This window comes from Saccoglossus kowalevskii, chromosome 15 (genome assembly GCF_978046115.1).
Source record: "Saccoglossus kowalevskii chromosome 15, keSacKowa6.1, whole genome shotgun sequence".
Lineage (NCBI taxonomy): Eukaryota > Metazoa > Hemichordata > Enteropneusta > Harrimaniidae > Saccoglossus > Saccoglossus kowalevskii.
In genome coordinates, this window is record NC_140655.1 from 11,980,462 (window position 1) to 11,999,680 (window position 19,219).

General features: G+C 33.6%; 2 protein-coding genes across 5 annotated transcripts in view; one reads left to right on the forward strand and one right to left on the reverse strand.

The window, feature by feature from the left end:
- Positions 1 to 16,021, reverse strand: part of LOC102809429 (uncharacterized) — a 39,812-nt gene extending 23,791 nt beyond the window's left edge. The window contains exon 1 of one of the 3 annotated variants that reach the window (XM_085490454.1): positions 15,964 to 16,021. Coding sequence is in view for 2 of the 3 variants with exons in the window: in XM_085490450.1 (XP_085346576.1) it covers positions 15,168 to 15,661 (494 nt within the window). In the remaining variant the exon portion in view is untranslated. Of the gene's footprint in view, positions 1 to 15,167; positions 15,772 to 15,963 lie in introns of those variants that run through there. The other 2 variants (XM_085490450.1, XM_085490451.1) reach the window with 2 other exon arrangements.
- LOC100372789 (NAD kinase-like) overlaps positions 16,019 to 19,219 on the forward strand; it is a 36,500-nt gene continuing 33,299 nt past the window's right edge. For both annotated transcript variants that reach the window (XM_085490459.1, XM_085490458.1), the window contains exon 1: positions 16,019 to 16,230. Coding sequence is in view for 1 of the 2 variants with exons in the window: in XM_085490458.1 (XP_085346584.1) it covers positions 16,163 to 16,230 (68 nt within the window). In the remaining variant the exon portion in view is untranslated. The remainder of the gene's footprint in view (positions 16,231 to 19,219) is intronic.

Sequence of the window (19,219 nt, forward strand, 5' to 3'; positions counted from 1 at the left end):
ATCTGAGAGAGGTCTACATGTAGTATCTATATATGTAATATCAAAGCAATTGAACTTTTGGTTTTTAACAAGAAGTCGAAAATATCACTTTCTACCTAAAATGACAAAAATATTCACCAAAATTAGAGAATTGAAGATATCATCACAAAATGAACAAATCTGAGAGAGGTCTACATGTAGTATCTATATATGTAATATCAAAGCAATTGAACTTTTGGTTTTTAACAAGAAGTCGAAAATATCACTTTCTACCTAAAATGACAAAAATATTCACCAAAATTAGAGAATTGAAGATATCATCACGAAATGAACAAATCTGAGAAAGGTCTACATGTAGTATTCTATATATGTAATATCAAAGCAATTGAACTATTGGTTTTTAACAAGAAGTCGAAAACATCACTTTTTACCAAAAATGGCAAAAATATTCACCAAAATTAGAGAATTGAAGATATCATTACAAAATGAACAAATCTGAGAAAGGTCTACATGTAGTACCTATATATGTAGTATCAAAGCAATTGGACTTGCGTTTTTTAACAAGAAGTCGAAAATATCACTTTTTACCAAAAATGACAAAAATATTCACCAAAATTAGAGAATTGAAGATATCATCACAAAATGAACAAATCTGAGAGAGGTCCACATGTAGTATCTATATATGTAATATCAAAGCAACCGGACTTGCGGTTTTTAACAAGAAGTCGAAAATATCACTTTTTACCAAAAATGACAAAAATATTCACCAAAATTAGAGAATTGAAGATATAATCACGAAATGAACAAATCTGAGAAAGGTCTACATGTAGTACCTATATATGTAGTATCAAAGCAATTGGACTTGCGTTTTTTAACAAGAAGTCGAAAATATCACTTTTTACCAAAAATGACAAAAATATTCACCAAAATTAGAGAATTGAAGATATCATCACAAAATGAACAAATCTGAGAGAGGTCCACATGTAGTACCTATATATGTAATATCAAAGCAATCGGACTTGTGGTTTTTAACAAGAAGTCGAAAATATCACTTTTTACCAAAAATGACAAAAATATTCACCAAAATTAGAGAATTGAAGATATCATCACAAAATGAACAAATCTGAGAGAGGTCCACATGTAGTACCTATATATGTAATATCAAAGCAATTGGACTTGCGGTTTTCAACAAGAAGTCGAAAATATCACTTTTTACCAAAAATTACAAAAATATTCACCAAAATTAGAGAATTGAAGATATCATCACAAAATGAACAAATCTGAGAAAGGTCTACATGTAGTATCTATATATGTAATATCAAAGCAATTGAACTATTGGTTTTTAACAAGAAGTCTTAAATATCACTTTTTACCAAAAATGACAAAAATATTCACTAAAACTAGAGAAATAAAGATATCATTACAAAATGAACAAATCTGAGAGAGGTCCACATGTAGTACCTATATATGTAATATCAAAGCAATTGCACTTGCGGTTTTTAACAAGAAGTCGAAAATATCACTTTTTACCAAAAATGACAAAAATATTCACCAAAATTAGAGAATTGAAGATATCAACATGAAATGAACAAAACTAAGAGAAGTCTACCCAAGGTACATATACACCAAGTATCAAAGCATTCAGACTTGTAGTTTTCAAAAAGAAGTCGAAAAAGTAAAACATTGACACGGACGACGACGGACAATCACTCATATGATATTACATGTAACATAATATATCAATAAATAAAATGGCATCAAGAAACACATAGGATGTTGAAATATTATAGCCAGTAAGAAGTTATACAAACTCAATATCATTGGCATTTATTTGAGTATCAATAGTAGATATTGAAGGATACAAAAATGTATTTTAAAATTAAACAAATGTATAATATGTTCTGGTTGACAGACAGACAGACGGGTGGTCAGACAGACTGCCAGATTATTTTTACTGGTATACATGCAGACATTCCTATGTATTACATCATTACACCTGTAATCAGGAAACTATTGAAATTTCGGGACATCCTAGTTACAGTGTCATTGGGTGATTAATTATTAAACGGCACATGAAATTTGAAAACAAATGTATTTCCTTGTTTTGTTTTGTTTGTTTTATTTCATAACAGTCTTTAAATTTTATATCCTGACTACAACTCAAGACTTTTTCAACAGTTCTCAAGGAGTACCAGGTAAGTGCACTGCGAGTTATGCGAGTTGTTAAACTTTTTACCACCAGTTTCCTCTTTTCATCACAAATTCACAAAATATTCCCCTTTATAGTATGCACTTTCCTTCAGATGATTGGGACAAAAATAGCAAAAATTTGAGTAAAAACTGTTGGCTCCAAAATTATGGTTCATTTCCTGAAATAATGAAGAATATAAGAGAACAGTGCAGAAAAATTTGGGCAAGAAAACATATTTTTTGAATTTCATGAAATGTATCAATGAAAATGCGCTAATTCTAGGGAGTACCGGGTAATAAGGAATAAAAGTAATATGTGCAAAGGAAGAATTGAGATCTTAATAGAGGTTGATGTGATCCCTAACTAGCAAAGTTCTATTGATTTTATCCCCAGATTTCAAATAATATTTCTTTTCAAGTGTTGTTGTGTACAAGAGCAGATATTCAGTTTTTTTACCATTGAAGGGTTGAATTGTAGTGGTAGACCTACAACTGTATATGTTAATTATCTTTGATTACTGGTGTTGATGGTATGGGGTTTAAAAGGTTGGTTTCCCATTGGACAGACATATCAAAACCAACAGTATGTTATAGTTTTGCATATACATCAAAGAAAAACTTTATCAAAATGTCAACTTGTTAATTTTTCATGTTATAATATGGAATGACAACTTCATAATTACAATTGCCATAAAAACCAATATTATGTTATCGTTCCTCATATACATCAAAGAAAAATATCAAAATGTATGCTTGTTAATTTTTTATGTTATAATATGGAATGACAACTTTATAATTACAATTGCCATAAAAACCATTATTATGTTATAGTTCCTCATATACATCAAAGAAAAATATCAAAATGTATGCTTGTTAATTTTTTTTATGTTGTAACATGGTTGCTCAGTAATCATTTAAAATGACAACTTTACAATCACAATTGCCATAAAACAGACAGTAAGTTACAGCTTTGCATACATATCAGGGAAAAAAACATTATTAAAATATCTGCTTGTTAATTTTTTATTTTTACTCATTAATATTTTATGACTTGTACATTTAGTTCATACATTCAACCTTATATTACTTCCTATTATTCAAACATAGCTCCAAACTAGGTCAGCATGTCAACATATGGAACAGAAACAAATTTTGTAATGGAAAATACATTTCTGTGACCAACTTTAAATCCTTGCAGAAAAATAATTTCATAATTTATTGTATTTTAAAAATGAATTATGTTGACATGCAGTTATTGTTTTAATGTTAATATTAAAGTTAGATATAACTGTAAAAGTTTAAATTCCACATATTCATATAACATCAAAGGTTCCTAAAATGTACATGTGGATGTGACAACCATTTGGATGTCATTTTCAACAGTCTGGAAGTGGGTGACCATTTTCTACTTTTGTCATCTTCACAGCTTTATTAGATTGTATAAACATAATAAAAATGCACCAGAAATCCAAATTTTGACACAAAAATAACGAATACGGCAATGTAACCAGTGTTAGGGTTAAACAGTAGCATACACAGAAGTTGGAATTTAACACCAAAAACAAAAAAGTATCTAGAAGAGGGTTCAGTTTCAGTTTGGGGCTGCCACCATGATACAAAAATGTACCTGTTGCATGGCCTATTGGTTAGTGTATCGGTTTAGCATCACAGATATTGCATGTTTGACTCCCACGGTCGGCTGCACACTTGAAAGTTCAACAAAAGAGACTATATTCTGCCTAATTACCAGGCTCAATGCTTTCAGGGAGTATGCTGTCCAGTGTTGTCGATATAAATGTTCAGTACAAGTGAAATGTAGTAATGAAAGATCAATGTTTTTTTAACACAAACACAGATTATAGATTGTGTTACTGTCAGTATTGTACCCATGTGGAAACTTTGAACTGAATTGGACTATATCTTACAGAGGAAATAGCATGAAAGAAAATTAAAAGATTTGGAATATACCAATGACATTACACTTTTTTCATCAACATTTAAGTATTTAATTTAAACGAGTTTGCAGCCAAGACTTGACTCAAAATTACTGGTAATACCGGTATAATAAAAACAGTAGTGTTGAGACTGACAGCAAATCAGGATAGTCATACATGGCCAAAGTCAGTTAAAAAAGTGGTGGGGTGCTGATATAAACAACAGAATCTACAAAACTCTAGAAAATTTGAAATTCTGGCAAGGTTGCATTAAAAAACCTAACTAGACTATTGCATTTCCATTCCCACTTTAATGGGTGCAAGACATGAAAAGTCAATGAAAATAACAAGAGGTACACAATCAGTCATATTTCATGTTTATTGAGTTTTGTTGATATTGATGACATATAAATTAGACTAATTTGAGCTGTTTAATCCAAATGACATTTATGAAAGTCATTGTAACTGCTTGCCTTCAAGATGTACCCAATGGAGGTTCACTGCTGTAAATTTCTTTGACACACAAAAAATACAATTAAATTGATGTCTGTCACAAATGAAAGTTGTTTACAATGTTTGTAGTATATGAGCCAGCCATTCAGTGACAACATAAAGAAACCATTTTTAGCAATATTAAAGACATTATATTTACTGGAATGGTTGTGAAAATTGAAAAAAAAAACTTTTCATTCATTACTCATAATTCAAATACAAGCATATATACACAGTAGAAAGGAGACAAAGGTTAAAGTAACAGAACTTGTAGAAACATGCATGGTTCCCTTGTGACATTCATGTGAGACTTGACAGGTGGAACATAACCTAATTATGTCAGTATCACCAAGAAACACCAACAATTTTGCACAAAAAAGTGTATGTTTTTTTCTCCAAGTGGGTGGTAGTGGAGGGAGGTTGGAAGGAGGTTTCCCTAGGGTTTCTGCATAGACAATGTATTTTAAAATGCTTCACAAGTCTGAAGCATTGTAGAGTTAAAGATGATGGGTGTGCTTTGTTTATACAATATTATTTATAAGTATAAGGCACACAGATCAAGGCCTTTTATTGTTTTGAGTATAATGAATAATTTATGTTACTGTCATTTAAAAGTTTATGGAGTCACTGCACTGCTCACTTTGCTATTTGGGTAAACAGACAGAGTGGATTTTATCTACAAATGTTTATACACTGTATGTACCTTGTACCGGTAGTATGTGATCCACATCAAACATGAATAGCCAATTCCATATGTGTTGCATGGGACCCACACACTGAACATGTGATGACCAGCATATATGATGCGTGGGACACACATTGAACATGTGACATGTGGTGTCATGTTATGACTTTGTGGTACACATTTTGAATAAGTGAAAACTGGTGTACATGTTTAATGGAACTACCGGTAATACCAAACTCAAGATACTGGTTTATACTTGGATAATAGGTCTTAGAGTCCATGGTACTCAGCACCCGCCTTGAAAAATTAGGCAAATGAATATATGTCGCAAAGTAGGAAAATTATTACGGGTACATCTATTTGGGGTAAATGATGAAATTAGTTGCGTCATCACTGATTTTCACAACACTCAAAATTGGAGGCAGGCGCTTGTTAGTCAAGCATGAGGGATAAGTCAGACAAGTATGGTACATGTATGAAATGTAATTAACATAAAACAATTGGTGTATATATGTACCATATTTGCTCTCTTAGATGCATACATGAATTATAGGTGTGTTTCCATGGGAACAATAAAATAGAATAATAATTCAATATACCGTAAAATCTGTATTAGAAGCCGCATCCCTAATAGAAGTCGCACCCATTTTTTTGGAATAATTGGAAACCAAAAATTCATCATTTCTCATATGTGTAGATGCTTTAATAGAAGCCGCATCCCCTCTGTTGAATTGTACCATTTTAATAGAAGCTGCGGCTTCAAATACAGATTTTACAGTATGTTTATGCATGGTTTATATATTCTTCTATTAGAGTTACGATACTTATACGGTATGTCACACTGGGCACATTTTAAAAATGCAATGACTGGCATATCGGACCCATTGACTAATAAAAAAATTCACAAAATAAAAAGAATTCCAACTGGCACCTGAATTATTGTCCTGGCATGAAGGCTATTATCCACTCCACTTAACAGGTAGAAAGAAAGAAGTCATTGTGTGAAAGCAAGTCAACTGAAACATCAGTAAATGACCACACTGCCTAAATACTCAAAGAATGTGTAAGACGATGACAAAGTTCACCTCTAAACCATTACAAAAGGCTTCTAGACTTTGATTTTTGAAGCCTATCTGTAACTCTTATTGTGGCATTCGAGAAATACTTTATGCTATGTTACTTTGTCAAATTTTATCTAAGGCAATATGGTATTGTTATTATAGGAAGCACACAGACTGAGGCACATCTTTCATTACCGGTATTTGGATGGTTACTGCCACCATGTTTGTGCAATTTGTATATATTTATTTGTCTATACTTTCTGAGTTAATTTATTAGTAAAATAAAATGAAATGACCATTATTTCCCATATTTTTTGAATGGTAACACAGGTCACTTTTTCACACAAGTCAATCAAAAACAACACTTGTTAAGATTATTTGAACCAAAACTGAAACACTGAAATTCTTTCAAACTTACACATACCAGTAAACTAAATTGTGTGTACACAAGAAAGATATAAAGAAGTATTTCTCATCTCAGACTTACTTATAAATCAATCATCTCCAGATATCGCAAAATGAAAATACACACACACAAAATTTGTCTCTGCTGATTTGATGATCATTCAAAGCACCAAAGACATAATACAGTGCGTATACACATTTCACTTATTGCATTATTTTCACTTGGAATTGATTTTCATTGAACGAATGAATCAGTGAAAATAAAATCTAGAGAAAGTACTTTTTTTATATTTTACGTTATACTCATCAAAAATCAGTGAAAGTTCATACAGAACACTCAAAAATGTCTTTTCAGTGAAAACTAAATAAAAATAATGTATTTTACAGTAAGCAGGACATTTTTCACACATTGTACTGGTATATGCTAAAAAGGAACCCCGGAAACCATGTAGGGCAAATGCAGTGCTCTAATATGAGGTTCACCATAAAACAATAATTTATTAACTTACATTCAGTCACTGGCAGCATTTTATGTACATTTAGAAAAAGGGCAGGGAGACAGTTTATATACCTATACAAATATGTACATGGATTTCAATATTTTTTTCGGGAGGGGTGGGGTGGATTTTCAAGCTATTGGACCAAACACTGGTAAGCCAGATATTTGTCTGCAACTTGAGTGCTCATGATCTGACCCCAAAATGTCACTGCACCCCTATTCAGGGAGTGGTAAACTGGGTATCTCCAGAATTGCCCTCTTCTTTACCTCAGTATATGTTTATTTATTATGTATGCCATAATTACAGCACTCGCGTCTCCCAAAATAGCATTACATTACAACTTTACAATAATTAATTAATTTTTAATTAACTATTATACTTATACTCATCCAAACTTAGGCTATATTAATTAAATATTTTTTTTCGACAAAGCTGCTAATTGAATGTTTAATATTTATACAATACTCAATACAACAGACTCAAATATTCACATTCCTTTGTAACACTGTCAATAAACTGTTTCTCCTAAATGTTTGGTATATTAACTATTCCAGTGTGCAACAGTTGTTGGATCATGCATGTTGGATGCTACATAAACAAGCTTGGGTAACACACATATAACATGCATGTCATGACAATTGCCTTTTAAAAGTGTGGGTCCCATGGGACGTGTACAGAGTGTATAAAATACATTGTTTGTTTTTACTGAAAGTTATATGTGTGTGATATTGGTCCCATGAGACGGTGTGTGATATGGGTCCCATGAAACAGTGTGTGATATTGGTCGCAAGAGATGGTGTGTGATATGGGTCCCATGAGACAGTGTGCATATGGGTCCCATGAGACGGTGTGTGATATGGGTCTCATGAGACGATGTGTGATATGGGTCTCATGAGACTGTGTGATATGGGTCTCATGAGACGGTGTGTGATATGGGTCCCATGAGATGGTGTGTGATATGGGTCCCATGAGACGGTGTGTGATATGGGTCTCATGAGACGATGTGTGATATGGGTCTCATGAGACTGTGTGATATGGGTCTCATGAGACGGTGTGTGATATGGGTCCCATGAGATGGTGTGTGATATGGGTCCCATGAGACGGTGTGTGATATGGGTCCCATGAGACGGTGTGTGATATGGGTCCCATGAGACGGTGTGTGATATGGGTCTCATGAGACGGTGTGTGATATGGGTCCCATGAGACGGTGTGTGATATGGGTCCCATGAGTCGGTGTGTGATATGGGTCCCATGAGACGGTGTGTGATATGGGTCCCATGAGACGGTGTGTGATATGGGTCTCATGAGACGGTGTGTGATATGGGTCCCATGAGACGGTGTGTGATATGGGTCCCATGAGTCGGTGTGTGATATGGGTCCCATGAGACGGTGTGTGATATGGGTCCCATGAGACGGTGTGTGATATTGGTCCCATGAGACGGTGTGTGATATGGGTCCCGTGAGTCGGTGTGTGATATGGGTCCCATGAGACGGTGTGTGATATTGGTCCCATGAGACGGTGTGTGATATGGGTCCCATGAGTCGGTGTGTGATATGGGTCCCATGAGACGGTGTGTGATATGGGTCCCATGAGACGGTGTGTAATATGGGTCCCATGAGACGGTGTGTGATATGGGTCCCATGAGACGGTGTGTGATATGGGTCCCATGAGACGATGTGTGATATGGGTCCCATGAGACGGTGTGTGATATTGGTCCCATGAGACGGTGTGTGATATGGGTCCCATGAGTCGGTGTGTGATATGGGTCCCATGAGACGGTGTGTGATATTGGTCCCATGAGACGGTGTGTAATATGGGTCCCGTGAGTCGATGTGTGATATGGGTCCCATGACACGGTGTGTGATATGGGTCCCGTGAGACGGTGTGTGATATGGGTCCCGTGAGACGTAAACATGTGTAAAAGATATTATTTGTTTACATGGAATTCAACTGCCACCCACACAGCAACTACTGTCCTTCAAAGCACCAATCATAATGCAGTGCCATATTAGTTATGGGTCCCATGCCAAGGATACAACATGTGTGAAAGACATTTTTTACATGAAATTCCAACTTATAACCATAACCCTTTAGCCCTAAAATTTTTACAAAATTGTTTCTGTAATTTATCAATTATTCTGAAAATACTGATATTGTAAATGACAGTAAATTATATCTATGATCTTGATCTTACACGAAAAACAATTAAAAAAAAAAAAATTCCAATCAGAAGCCAAGCCAAAAGTCCAAGAAGCAAAAATATTTTCATGCAAATAATTAGAAATTATTTATAAAATTTTTATCAGAATCTCAGAAACAATAATAATAGTGACTCATAATAAACAGGTTATTATGAGTCATTAAAATTATCCTGTCCTGAGGTCATTAGCATTTAACCTTTAACCTTTAAAGGAGGGGGTAGCCATCTTGCTTATTAATATTTTATTAATAACAACACTTCCTCAATAACTTCATATTATTACAGAAATTCATATTATTTATTTAAAATAAAAAAAACTGGAAAATACTGTTCATTTGCAACTAATGCTATTTTTATTCATGATATGGGACAGTGTGGTAGCTACTTTTTAAAAAAAAAAGGAATTATTTTTTACTGCATATTATGTATTATTATACATCTGTCACCGTAACGCCATAAGTTACAGCGTGCCGTAATTTTGCGGTATTTTACAGGGTATTTTCATACTACCATATTAGGAAATGCGAATTCCAAATATGGAATTACGTGCGTAAGCGTCCTCTAATAATAAAAACAAACATGGCTGCCATCAGGATTTGACCGGACTCCACACAAATAAGTTCGCTGATTCTGTTCTAAACTTTTTGGATTTCGGCATTCCCATGATGTATCCTTGAAAGGAAAAGATGTATAATAATAAGGTTATTACAAAGATACCTGAAAGTATGCACTCAGACAGTACGCTGTCGCATCGACCTCCGCTGCGCGTCGGTCAATACTGCCGCTGTACTGTCTTCGTGCATACTTTCAGGTATCTTCGTAATAACCTTATAATATTATGATGGGGAACCTTTTACCAGTTCAGTCTGGAAAAACCTTGTCTAATTAAACACAAACAGAACAACAAATTACAGCATTATAATGACATAAGTGGTGAAAACATCCAGGGTTATGAAAAGGTTTGTAATTCTTAATAACCTCCTGCTATGCATATACATGGACACACTATTTACTGCATAACAATCCAAATATTACAGTTGCTAGATATCAATCAATTTAATTATCCGTAGTTGGCAATAATTAGTCGTTATAAATAAATGTCATTTTGCTCAATTTGAGTCGGATACCCAGAATTTTGGGAACCAATTGGTTTATTTAAAAGAAACCAAAATACTAATATTTTGTAAATTCCTAGTAACGGTAGTCAAAATAAGTTACTAATTTTGGAAAATGGTAATCAGGAAAAGATTTGGCACGCAATTTACGTATATTTAGTTAATCTTGTAACTAATTTGGTTGCTATGTCTAACTTCTGTGGTTGCTAGGTATAACCAAATTTCCAAGTAATTATAAGCGAAATTGAACCTACTAAAAATACTTCAAGTGAATCAATATAAATGCCAGTCATAAACATAAGGTACTTAATCTGAGAATAAATATTTGTAATCCAACTAGACTAAAATTACATAGCAAATATTATGAAAGCAATTTAGATAAAAAATAATATTGACTTGTAGGTGGGTATAAGCAAGTATTAGATAAATAGGGATAAACTAACAATTTAATCAGTAAACACAATGTTTTGAGTATACATACCATGGACAGTATATTGCTTTAATAGTCCTGTTCTGGCTACATCAAATACGGGCCACATTCCCTCTCATAGTGAGACTATATACGGGCTGAGATTTGCATATTAGTCACAAATGCATTTATGCAAATGCAAAACAGCAGAGTTAAGAAATGCTCAAATTTGTTATATAAAGATAAACAAGTCTTCAGTCATTTTAACTATGATTACTCAGTACATTACCTAGGAAGATATACATGTTCGTTCACCATGGTTCCATGGTAGTTATAAAACAATACCAAAACAAATTCAGAAAGTGCAGATTGCAGAATAATAGGAAATAGTCTCATCGCCATTTTTTTTTGAAAATAATGTCTCTTGATGTGCTCATGTTGTTTGTCATGTATGGAAATTGCATACCGAAATGAAAAGGTATGAACACGTAAAATCAGGCAAAATTAGTAAATCTTCCAAACGAACATTGAATACAATATAGTTTTAATCGCTTAGCCTAAGCTAAAAAGATGTTTTAAGGATTTGCTGTGCCACCCTTCCGAATCTTTTATTAATTTTTGTCTAGGATGGGGAAATAAAAGTTTACTGGTCTAGGATAGAAAAAGATTTTTAAATTTTTATAATTTATCCTTGAAAATTACTGTAAAATCTGTATTAGATAATTGTTTACAGTATTTTATAATTTATAGATAAATCACCATGTCGGTTTGCTTGATTGGGTGTGTTGTGTGGATAGTATTGTGGTAATAAGACAAATATTTAAATCACCATGTCGGTTTGCTTGATTGGGTGTGTTGTGTGGATAGTATTGTGGTAATAAGACAAATATTTAAATCACCATGTCGGTTTGCTTGATTGGGTGTGTTGTGTGGATAGTATTGTGGTAATAAGACAAATATTTAAAGAACAAATATTTGCCCAAACATGTTTCAATAACATAAATCAAGTTTCTCTTGAAATTATTATTGAAATTATTTTTTGTGTCAGGTATACAACTGATAATTAGGGCAAGAGTTCGTCAGCGTCCCCTCACCCACAACTCTAATCCTAACCCTGCCAATCCAGTACTCCTCCATTTCAATTCTATATACTGTAAAATATTTTATTTTTTAAAAATAAAATATCTTAATCTATTCAATAATCTTTCTGGAATTATTTATTGAGGCAAAAGTATTTGTTATCATGCTAATTACCTGATGAATATGAATATGTTATTAATATCACCTTGCAGGAATACACGAATTGATAAGGCTAATACTGTAAAATCTTTATTTGAAGTCGTGGCTTTTATTAGAATGGTACAATGCAACAGAGGGGATGCAGCTTCTATTAGAGCATCTACACTTATGAGAAATGATGAATTTTTGATTCTCAATTATTCAAAAATAATGGGTGCGACTTCTACTAGAGATGCGACTTCTTATACAGATTTTACAGTACAATGTACCATCCAACAGATCAAAAACTCTGATGTGAACAATTTTCAGTGAATACAAATGACTCAGTTTTCTAGTATGTATCTGTTTAAAAGCTTAGTACACAGTACCTCTATCATAGACAGACTGTGCAAACGAGGTTACGTCATTATTTGACAGGAAAGCAAATATTGTACGCCCTGCTTTTACAAATGCAATTATTAGATAGTCTGTGCCAGCTGTGCGTTACAGTGAATTTCATAAAGACATGAATTATGTAGAAATTTATGAAATATTTATAAAATTTGTACTTTGAAAAACCTTCGCACTACATTCAAAATATACTTTTATTGGTTGTGGAAGCCATTTGTAGGCTTTCTTCAATGATTGGCCGAAATACTGGCATCTGTTAACATATGATTGGTCTGCTGGTATTCAACCAACATTTAAAATTGATAAAATATCCACAAATATTTAATATGAAAAACATTCATGGTTTTATGAAATTTACTGTAAAGCCAATATTCAGCCAAAACTTTATGTTTCAATTAATTGTTCTGCTGTCATGTGACAAAATATACAGTAGGCACATTTTTATGTGTGTAGTCTCTATATGGTATTATTACCACAGATATCTGGTATTCAGATAATTGGGTTTATAATTAACCCATGTTGTTGCCACATTTTGACTGATTTTACATATTTTTTCATAATTTTTTTGATAATTTTGGACTAAATAGACACAATTTCCTATTAGCTATAGGTTTTGATCAATAAATTATAAAACAAGCAGCCTATCGACTGAGATAGCTCCGCTGTTAGCAATGCACATTTCAATTAAAGAACTGAAGACATCATTAGAAAATGAACAATATGAATAGTATCAAAGCAATCGGACTTACAGTTTTTAACAAGAAGTCGAAAATATCACTTTTTACCAAAAATTACAAAAATATTCACCAAAATAAATAGAGAATTGAAGATATCATCACAAAACAAACAAATCTGAGAGAGGTCCACATGTAGTACCTATATATGTAATATCAAAGCAATCGGACTTACAGTTTTCAACAAGAAGTCGAAAATATCACTTTTTACCAAAAATGACAAAAATATTCACCAAAATTAGAGAACTGAAGATATCATCACAAAATGAACAAATCTGAGAAAGGTCTACATGTAGCATCTATATATGTAATATCAAAGCAATTGAACTTTTGGTTTTTAACAAGAAGTCGAAAATATCACTTTTTACCAAAAATTACAAAAATATTCACCAAAATTAGAGAATTGAAGATATCATCACGAAATGAACAAATCTGAGAGAGGTCCACATGTAGTACCTATATATGTAGTATCAAAGCAATTGGACTTGCGGTTTTTAACAAGAAGTCGAAAATATCACTTTTTACCAAAAATGACAAAAATATTCACCAAAATTAGAGAATTAAAGATATCATTACAAAATGAACAAATCTGAGAGAGGTCCACATGTAGTACCTATATATGTAATATCAAAGCAATTGCACTTGCGATTTTTAACAAGAAGTCGAAAATATCACTTTTTACCAAAAATGACAAAAATATTCACCAAAATTAGAGAATTGAAGATATATACATGAAATGAACAAACCTAAGAGAGGTATACCAAAGGTACATATACACCAAGTATCAAAGCATTCAGGCTTGTAGTTTTCAAGAAGAAGTCGAAAAAGTAAAACATTGACACGGACGACGACGACGGACAATCACTCATATGATAAGCTCCGCTCGACAAAGTCGACAGCGGAGCTAAAAATATAAAATATGAGTTGGTTAATTTGTAAATGGTGACACATGCTGACCTTTGCATTCAAAGCAGGCATGCTAGATGCTTATGCAGGTAAATTAAAATTAGGTAAAAAATATTTTAGCAAACAAACTGTTGATACGGTGTTCACCAAATCAGGAGCATCAAGCATTAGTTTGCCAGATCAAAACAGTGCTAAACACAGGGCCTAACTAATGTATTTCAGAGTGTGGGCTATATATAGATAAAGGCCCCTTTATCTACTTATTGTTTTTTTTATTTTATTTATTTATTTATTTATTTATTTATTTATTTATTTATTTATTTATTTATTTACTTGTATATTTCACGGAGGAAATATGTTCCATAGCATTATTTTGCAAATTAATGATTCCTTGTCTAAATCAGAGAGCAAAATTTTATAACTAAGAAGTAGCCCAAATGATGTGTGTTATTGCATGGATTATTAGTTGTGTGTGACCCCATGATAAACAGTCCTGTACAAGGGTTAAGTACCAAGCAACTAAGCTTTGCAGGTCAGATCAGAATACCAGTATTTTGATATGCCAAGTACTTACTGTGTTGGTATGTATACTTCAATGCCCATATTTGGCTACAGCTCTGTTGACTGGCACTGAAGTCCAGATATGGTTTACCTGCCCTAGTTTTGTATAGGCCCGTTTATAGATCTTTAATATGGGCTCATAAAAGATAATCCTGATCCAAGACAGCTAAAGTGATTTAATTAAAGTTACACCTTGTGAATTGTTATGTTATTTGTTTAAGATTAAATAAGAACAATAGGCATTGTTAATAAAATAACAATACCTGTCGTGTGGAAGACGTGTTATCGGTGAGCAATTAGATTGTCCAGCCACGGTTCAAAAGACTGGATGGTCCAATATTCCACGTTGGAAATCATGTTACATACCTTGGTGCTTTTTGTAGCAGATAAATAAGACAGTTTTTATCCCCTCTTGCAGCCGCGAAATGTATGGCACTAATTCCATTGCCGGCTCGTTTGGTTACGTCCATACCTTGGTCTTCAACTAGCCAATGCAAGAGACTTAGATGACCAAACCTGGCAGACAAATGCAGGACATTGCAGCCACTGTTGTCAGGGTCGTTCAGCCAACATCCACCCGCGTTATCTTGTAGCAACCACTGCAAGCATTTCAATTTACCCGCAGCCGCAGCATCATGCGAAGGGTTGGCTCCATTTCTAGTTCGCTTACTTCCCGTCAAACCAGCGCCTAATATAAGCCATTTAAGCGTTTCTAACTGCCCCGACCGCGCAGCATAGTGACAACAAGTTGCTCCGAACCGGTCACACACTCGATCGGAAAGTTGACGTTGCTGCAAAAGATATTTCAGCGTTTCTGTGTCGCCTTGTTTGGCGGTTTCTAGTATTCTGTCGGAACTCATTGTGAATCTTGACACAATAATCCTGATATTGTGATTTTTAGAGGAGATTAAGGAACTCTCGTCGGATAAATTTCAGGACGTCCCATCGACGTTCTAGCTCGTTCGGCCGCCATAAATTTATTTCACTGGGCGTGACCTCGAAAAGTTGAAACACCTGCGCCGCACCATTTTGACGTGTGAAATAACAATGGGAGAAATTACGTTTACTTACGTTATCCAAGTTTTAATAATCCAGGAAATTATTTTTAAAATAATATATCTGAAATATTTTAAGATTTAATCGTATAATATTGAACACATACCAATTTGTATTCGCTACAATTCATGCATCACCGAGCGCTTGACTCCTTGACTAAAATAGAATCTCCCTCGCTTCCGGGTTGGCTAAAACGCATGCGTAAAAAGTGAAATCCACTGACTGTGAACTGACATTCAGAAAGTGGTATTTTATTTCATGTGTGTGCACACAATAACATCGAAGTAACAAGAAATAACAGTGAAATGTCTGGTCTCAAGAGAACATCACGTCCAACTTCGGTGATCACCCAAGGGTTGTACGGTTCGCCGAGGTGAGTCATTTGTCAAAAGTTTTTACCTCAAATATAATTTGTTAGCATGCGTGTTATACGCTGTGCGGTTGGGCGTTTAGATCTGAAAAAAAACTTGTAATTACGTCGTGGGTTTTGCGAGTAAAGTTGAACTGGACAACGAACTTCAATTACTGCATAAGTATATGTAATAAACGGCTGTAATATAATTTCTGAAAACATTTAACAACAGTAAAATGTCATTCGCAGTGAAAAAATAATATAAAAATTGCAAAGTATGCATAGAAACAGCATAAAACTTATTAATATTATCAGAGGTACATTACTTGGGGTTTGCAACTCGCATAGTACTGTATTGTGACATCATGTCAAGATCCCATTCAAGTCTCTTCTCGTAGATAGCGAGACTGAGGCTACGACCTTCTGACATGACATATATCAATGTTCAAGGTTTGTAATGAAAAAATTAAACTTTTCTTGCCACTATCGTAGTGAAAAATGTAATACATCGAAAATGTACAGAAAATATAGTTCTCGTAATCCGTCATATCGTGGGCAGCTATTTTGATCCACCTGGACATCCCAGTATCCTAGTTACCTCGGGCATGCACATTCGCATTTTTCTGAGTTGGAACGCTTATGCGAGAGCGAGATTGTGATGGGATCTTGGTATCATGTCACCGTTGTTGCAAACCCCAAGTAATGTACCTCTGATATTATAGACGTCAGTGATATATGTTGTTTAATACATGTAAGTACAATTCGGTATCTTTTGTTGTTCGTTTGGGATATGTCTTTCCTAATAATGTAAGATGGCTAGTATCCTGGTCAACACTACAAAGGATGATGTCTTAAACTTAACAGATATACTATGGCAGGTGTTTATGACCCAGAAAAAAGAAAAAAAAACTTCTTTTCCATAATTGAAGTCATGTGGATATTTTTTTTCCATTATAACATTATTATTATTTGCTAATCTTCTTTTTTCATTTTGGATTTGTCATGAATCAGTATTGAATTTTTCTTTAAATTCTGACAAAATACTTAAAACGAGTATTTTCATATTTTTTCAAACTGATGTGTGCATGATGGCAAGAGACACTAATTTTTTCCGAAGTACTAGTATACTTGGCTGTTAAAACATTCCAAGTGCAAGTTATAAAAATTTAGGTCACTTCCTGGTTAGCATTGTTACACAATTCAGTAGAAGTGTTTTGTTGTGTTTCTGAGAAACCAGTTCCTAGCTGATTAATAAGGTTATGGTAGAAATAAACTGAACATTACATACACTGAATTTATTTAAATTTAATTCATTGTTACACAATGCTCGTTTCCAGTGGGAGTATTTTGTTGTGTTTCTGAGAAATCAGTTTCTAGCTGATCACAGTAGGTTCCGTCTGAGCAACCATAAACTAAAAATTTAAACAGGGAGTTAACCAAACCAAAACCGAAATAAGAAAAAGAATCTGCGAATTGTGTTTGAATAATAAAGTAGAAGATGAGTACCATTTTATTATTAAATGTCCCTTTTACTAAAAAAAACACAAAAAGCACTATTTGAAGAGACAACTAAACATATTATAAACTTCATAAAAATGAGTGGCTACAACAATTTTTTAAAAGTAATGGTGATACAAACCTGAATGTACAAATACCAGTTGCCCAATTTATCGAAAATAGCACGAACCTTAGACAGCAACACCTTCTGGCAAATTAACATAAATATTTCTTTCATTCCTTTTTCATGTTTCATTGATTTATATTGCTTATTTTTATTATTATCTCCAGTTTTTTTAATTGTATTTTTTTTAAAAACCATTGTCGTGCTTTATATAGTAATTTTTGTAAAATTTGTGCATTTAAATATGTGTTTTAGTAGTTCCTTCTGAGGAATTTTAAGTGTCACAATGGTAGAGATACACTATGGTAGAGATAAACTTACTGTAGAATACTTTATTTTCGTGTGGAATTTATTTTTGCTATTTTCGCTCAAGGGATGCTTCAGTGAAAATAGAATCCAGCGAATATACTTTTTTTCCTTATGTCTCAAATTAAACTCGTCGAAAATCAGTGAAAATAAATTCCATACAAAACACCCAAAATTAATTAATTAATTAATTCCAGCAAAAATAATGTATTTTACAGTACCTGAATTTATACAAATTTAAAATTATTATAGACCTGACCATCACAATTTCACCTAGTGTTTCCCATCTAGCAAGTGTATGTCTGGTAACAAATGTCTCACTGTGCACATACCGGTACATGAATAACATCATAAGTGAACCATACCCCTGCACACATGCACAAAATGTAAGTGTAACAGCATATATTCTTGGGGTCCTAATGTATCGTTAATGTATGTTTGAGCTCAGTTACAGTGTTGAGGGACTGTGGTTTGAGCAATGACTCTAGTGAGACAGTAAGGCATCTGGACTCTTGTGGTGAGGCAGCCGGAGTGAGGCAGTTGGGGCTCTTGAATCTAGTGAAGAATTAGGGCATCTTGACCCTATTAATTTAGCTAAAGCTTCTGCAATCTCATTGTGTGAATCAACTTTTCCCTTTATTAGCTACATCTTGTACTTAGCTAAGATAGCTTGAATAAAACTTATATTTTCCAGTGAAGGTTCTATTGCAATTTAACATTGTCACATAGGCCACTTGTTTAGTATTGCATGACTCAGTATTGTAGGTGCAGGAGGACCATGTCTGAAATCAACAAAGACGTTATCATCATATATTTGTGGGATTATAAACAATGAGAATTACACAAGAAAAACATGACAGAAATTTTATTAATTTAGGGTGGCTACTGAGATATTCTTATTTGGAATTGTTGTAAATTGCTACAAGAGATTCTGTTAGTTTTCTCTATAATTTACATAACATTGCACCAGAATTTACATCACATACACAAGTACATTTATTGCACATGAACAAGTCTACTTGCATATAAAAGTAAACAATGAGTGAATTCTTCCCCTTCCAAAACAAAGGGTACCATAATTTA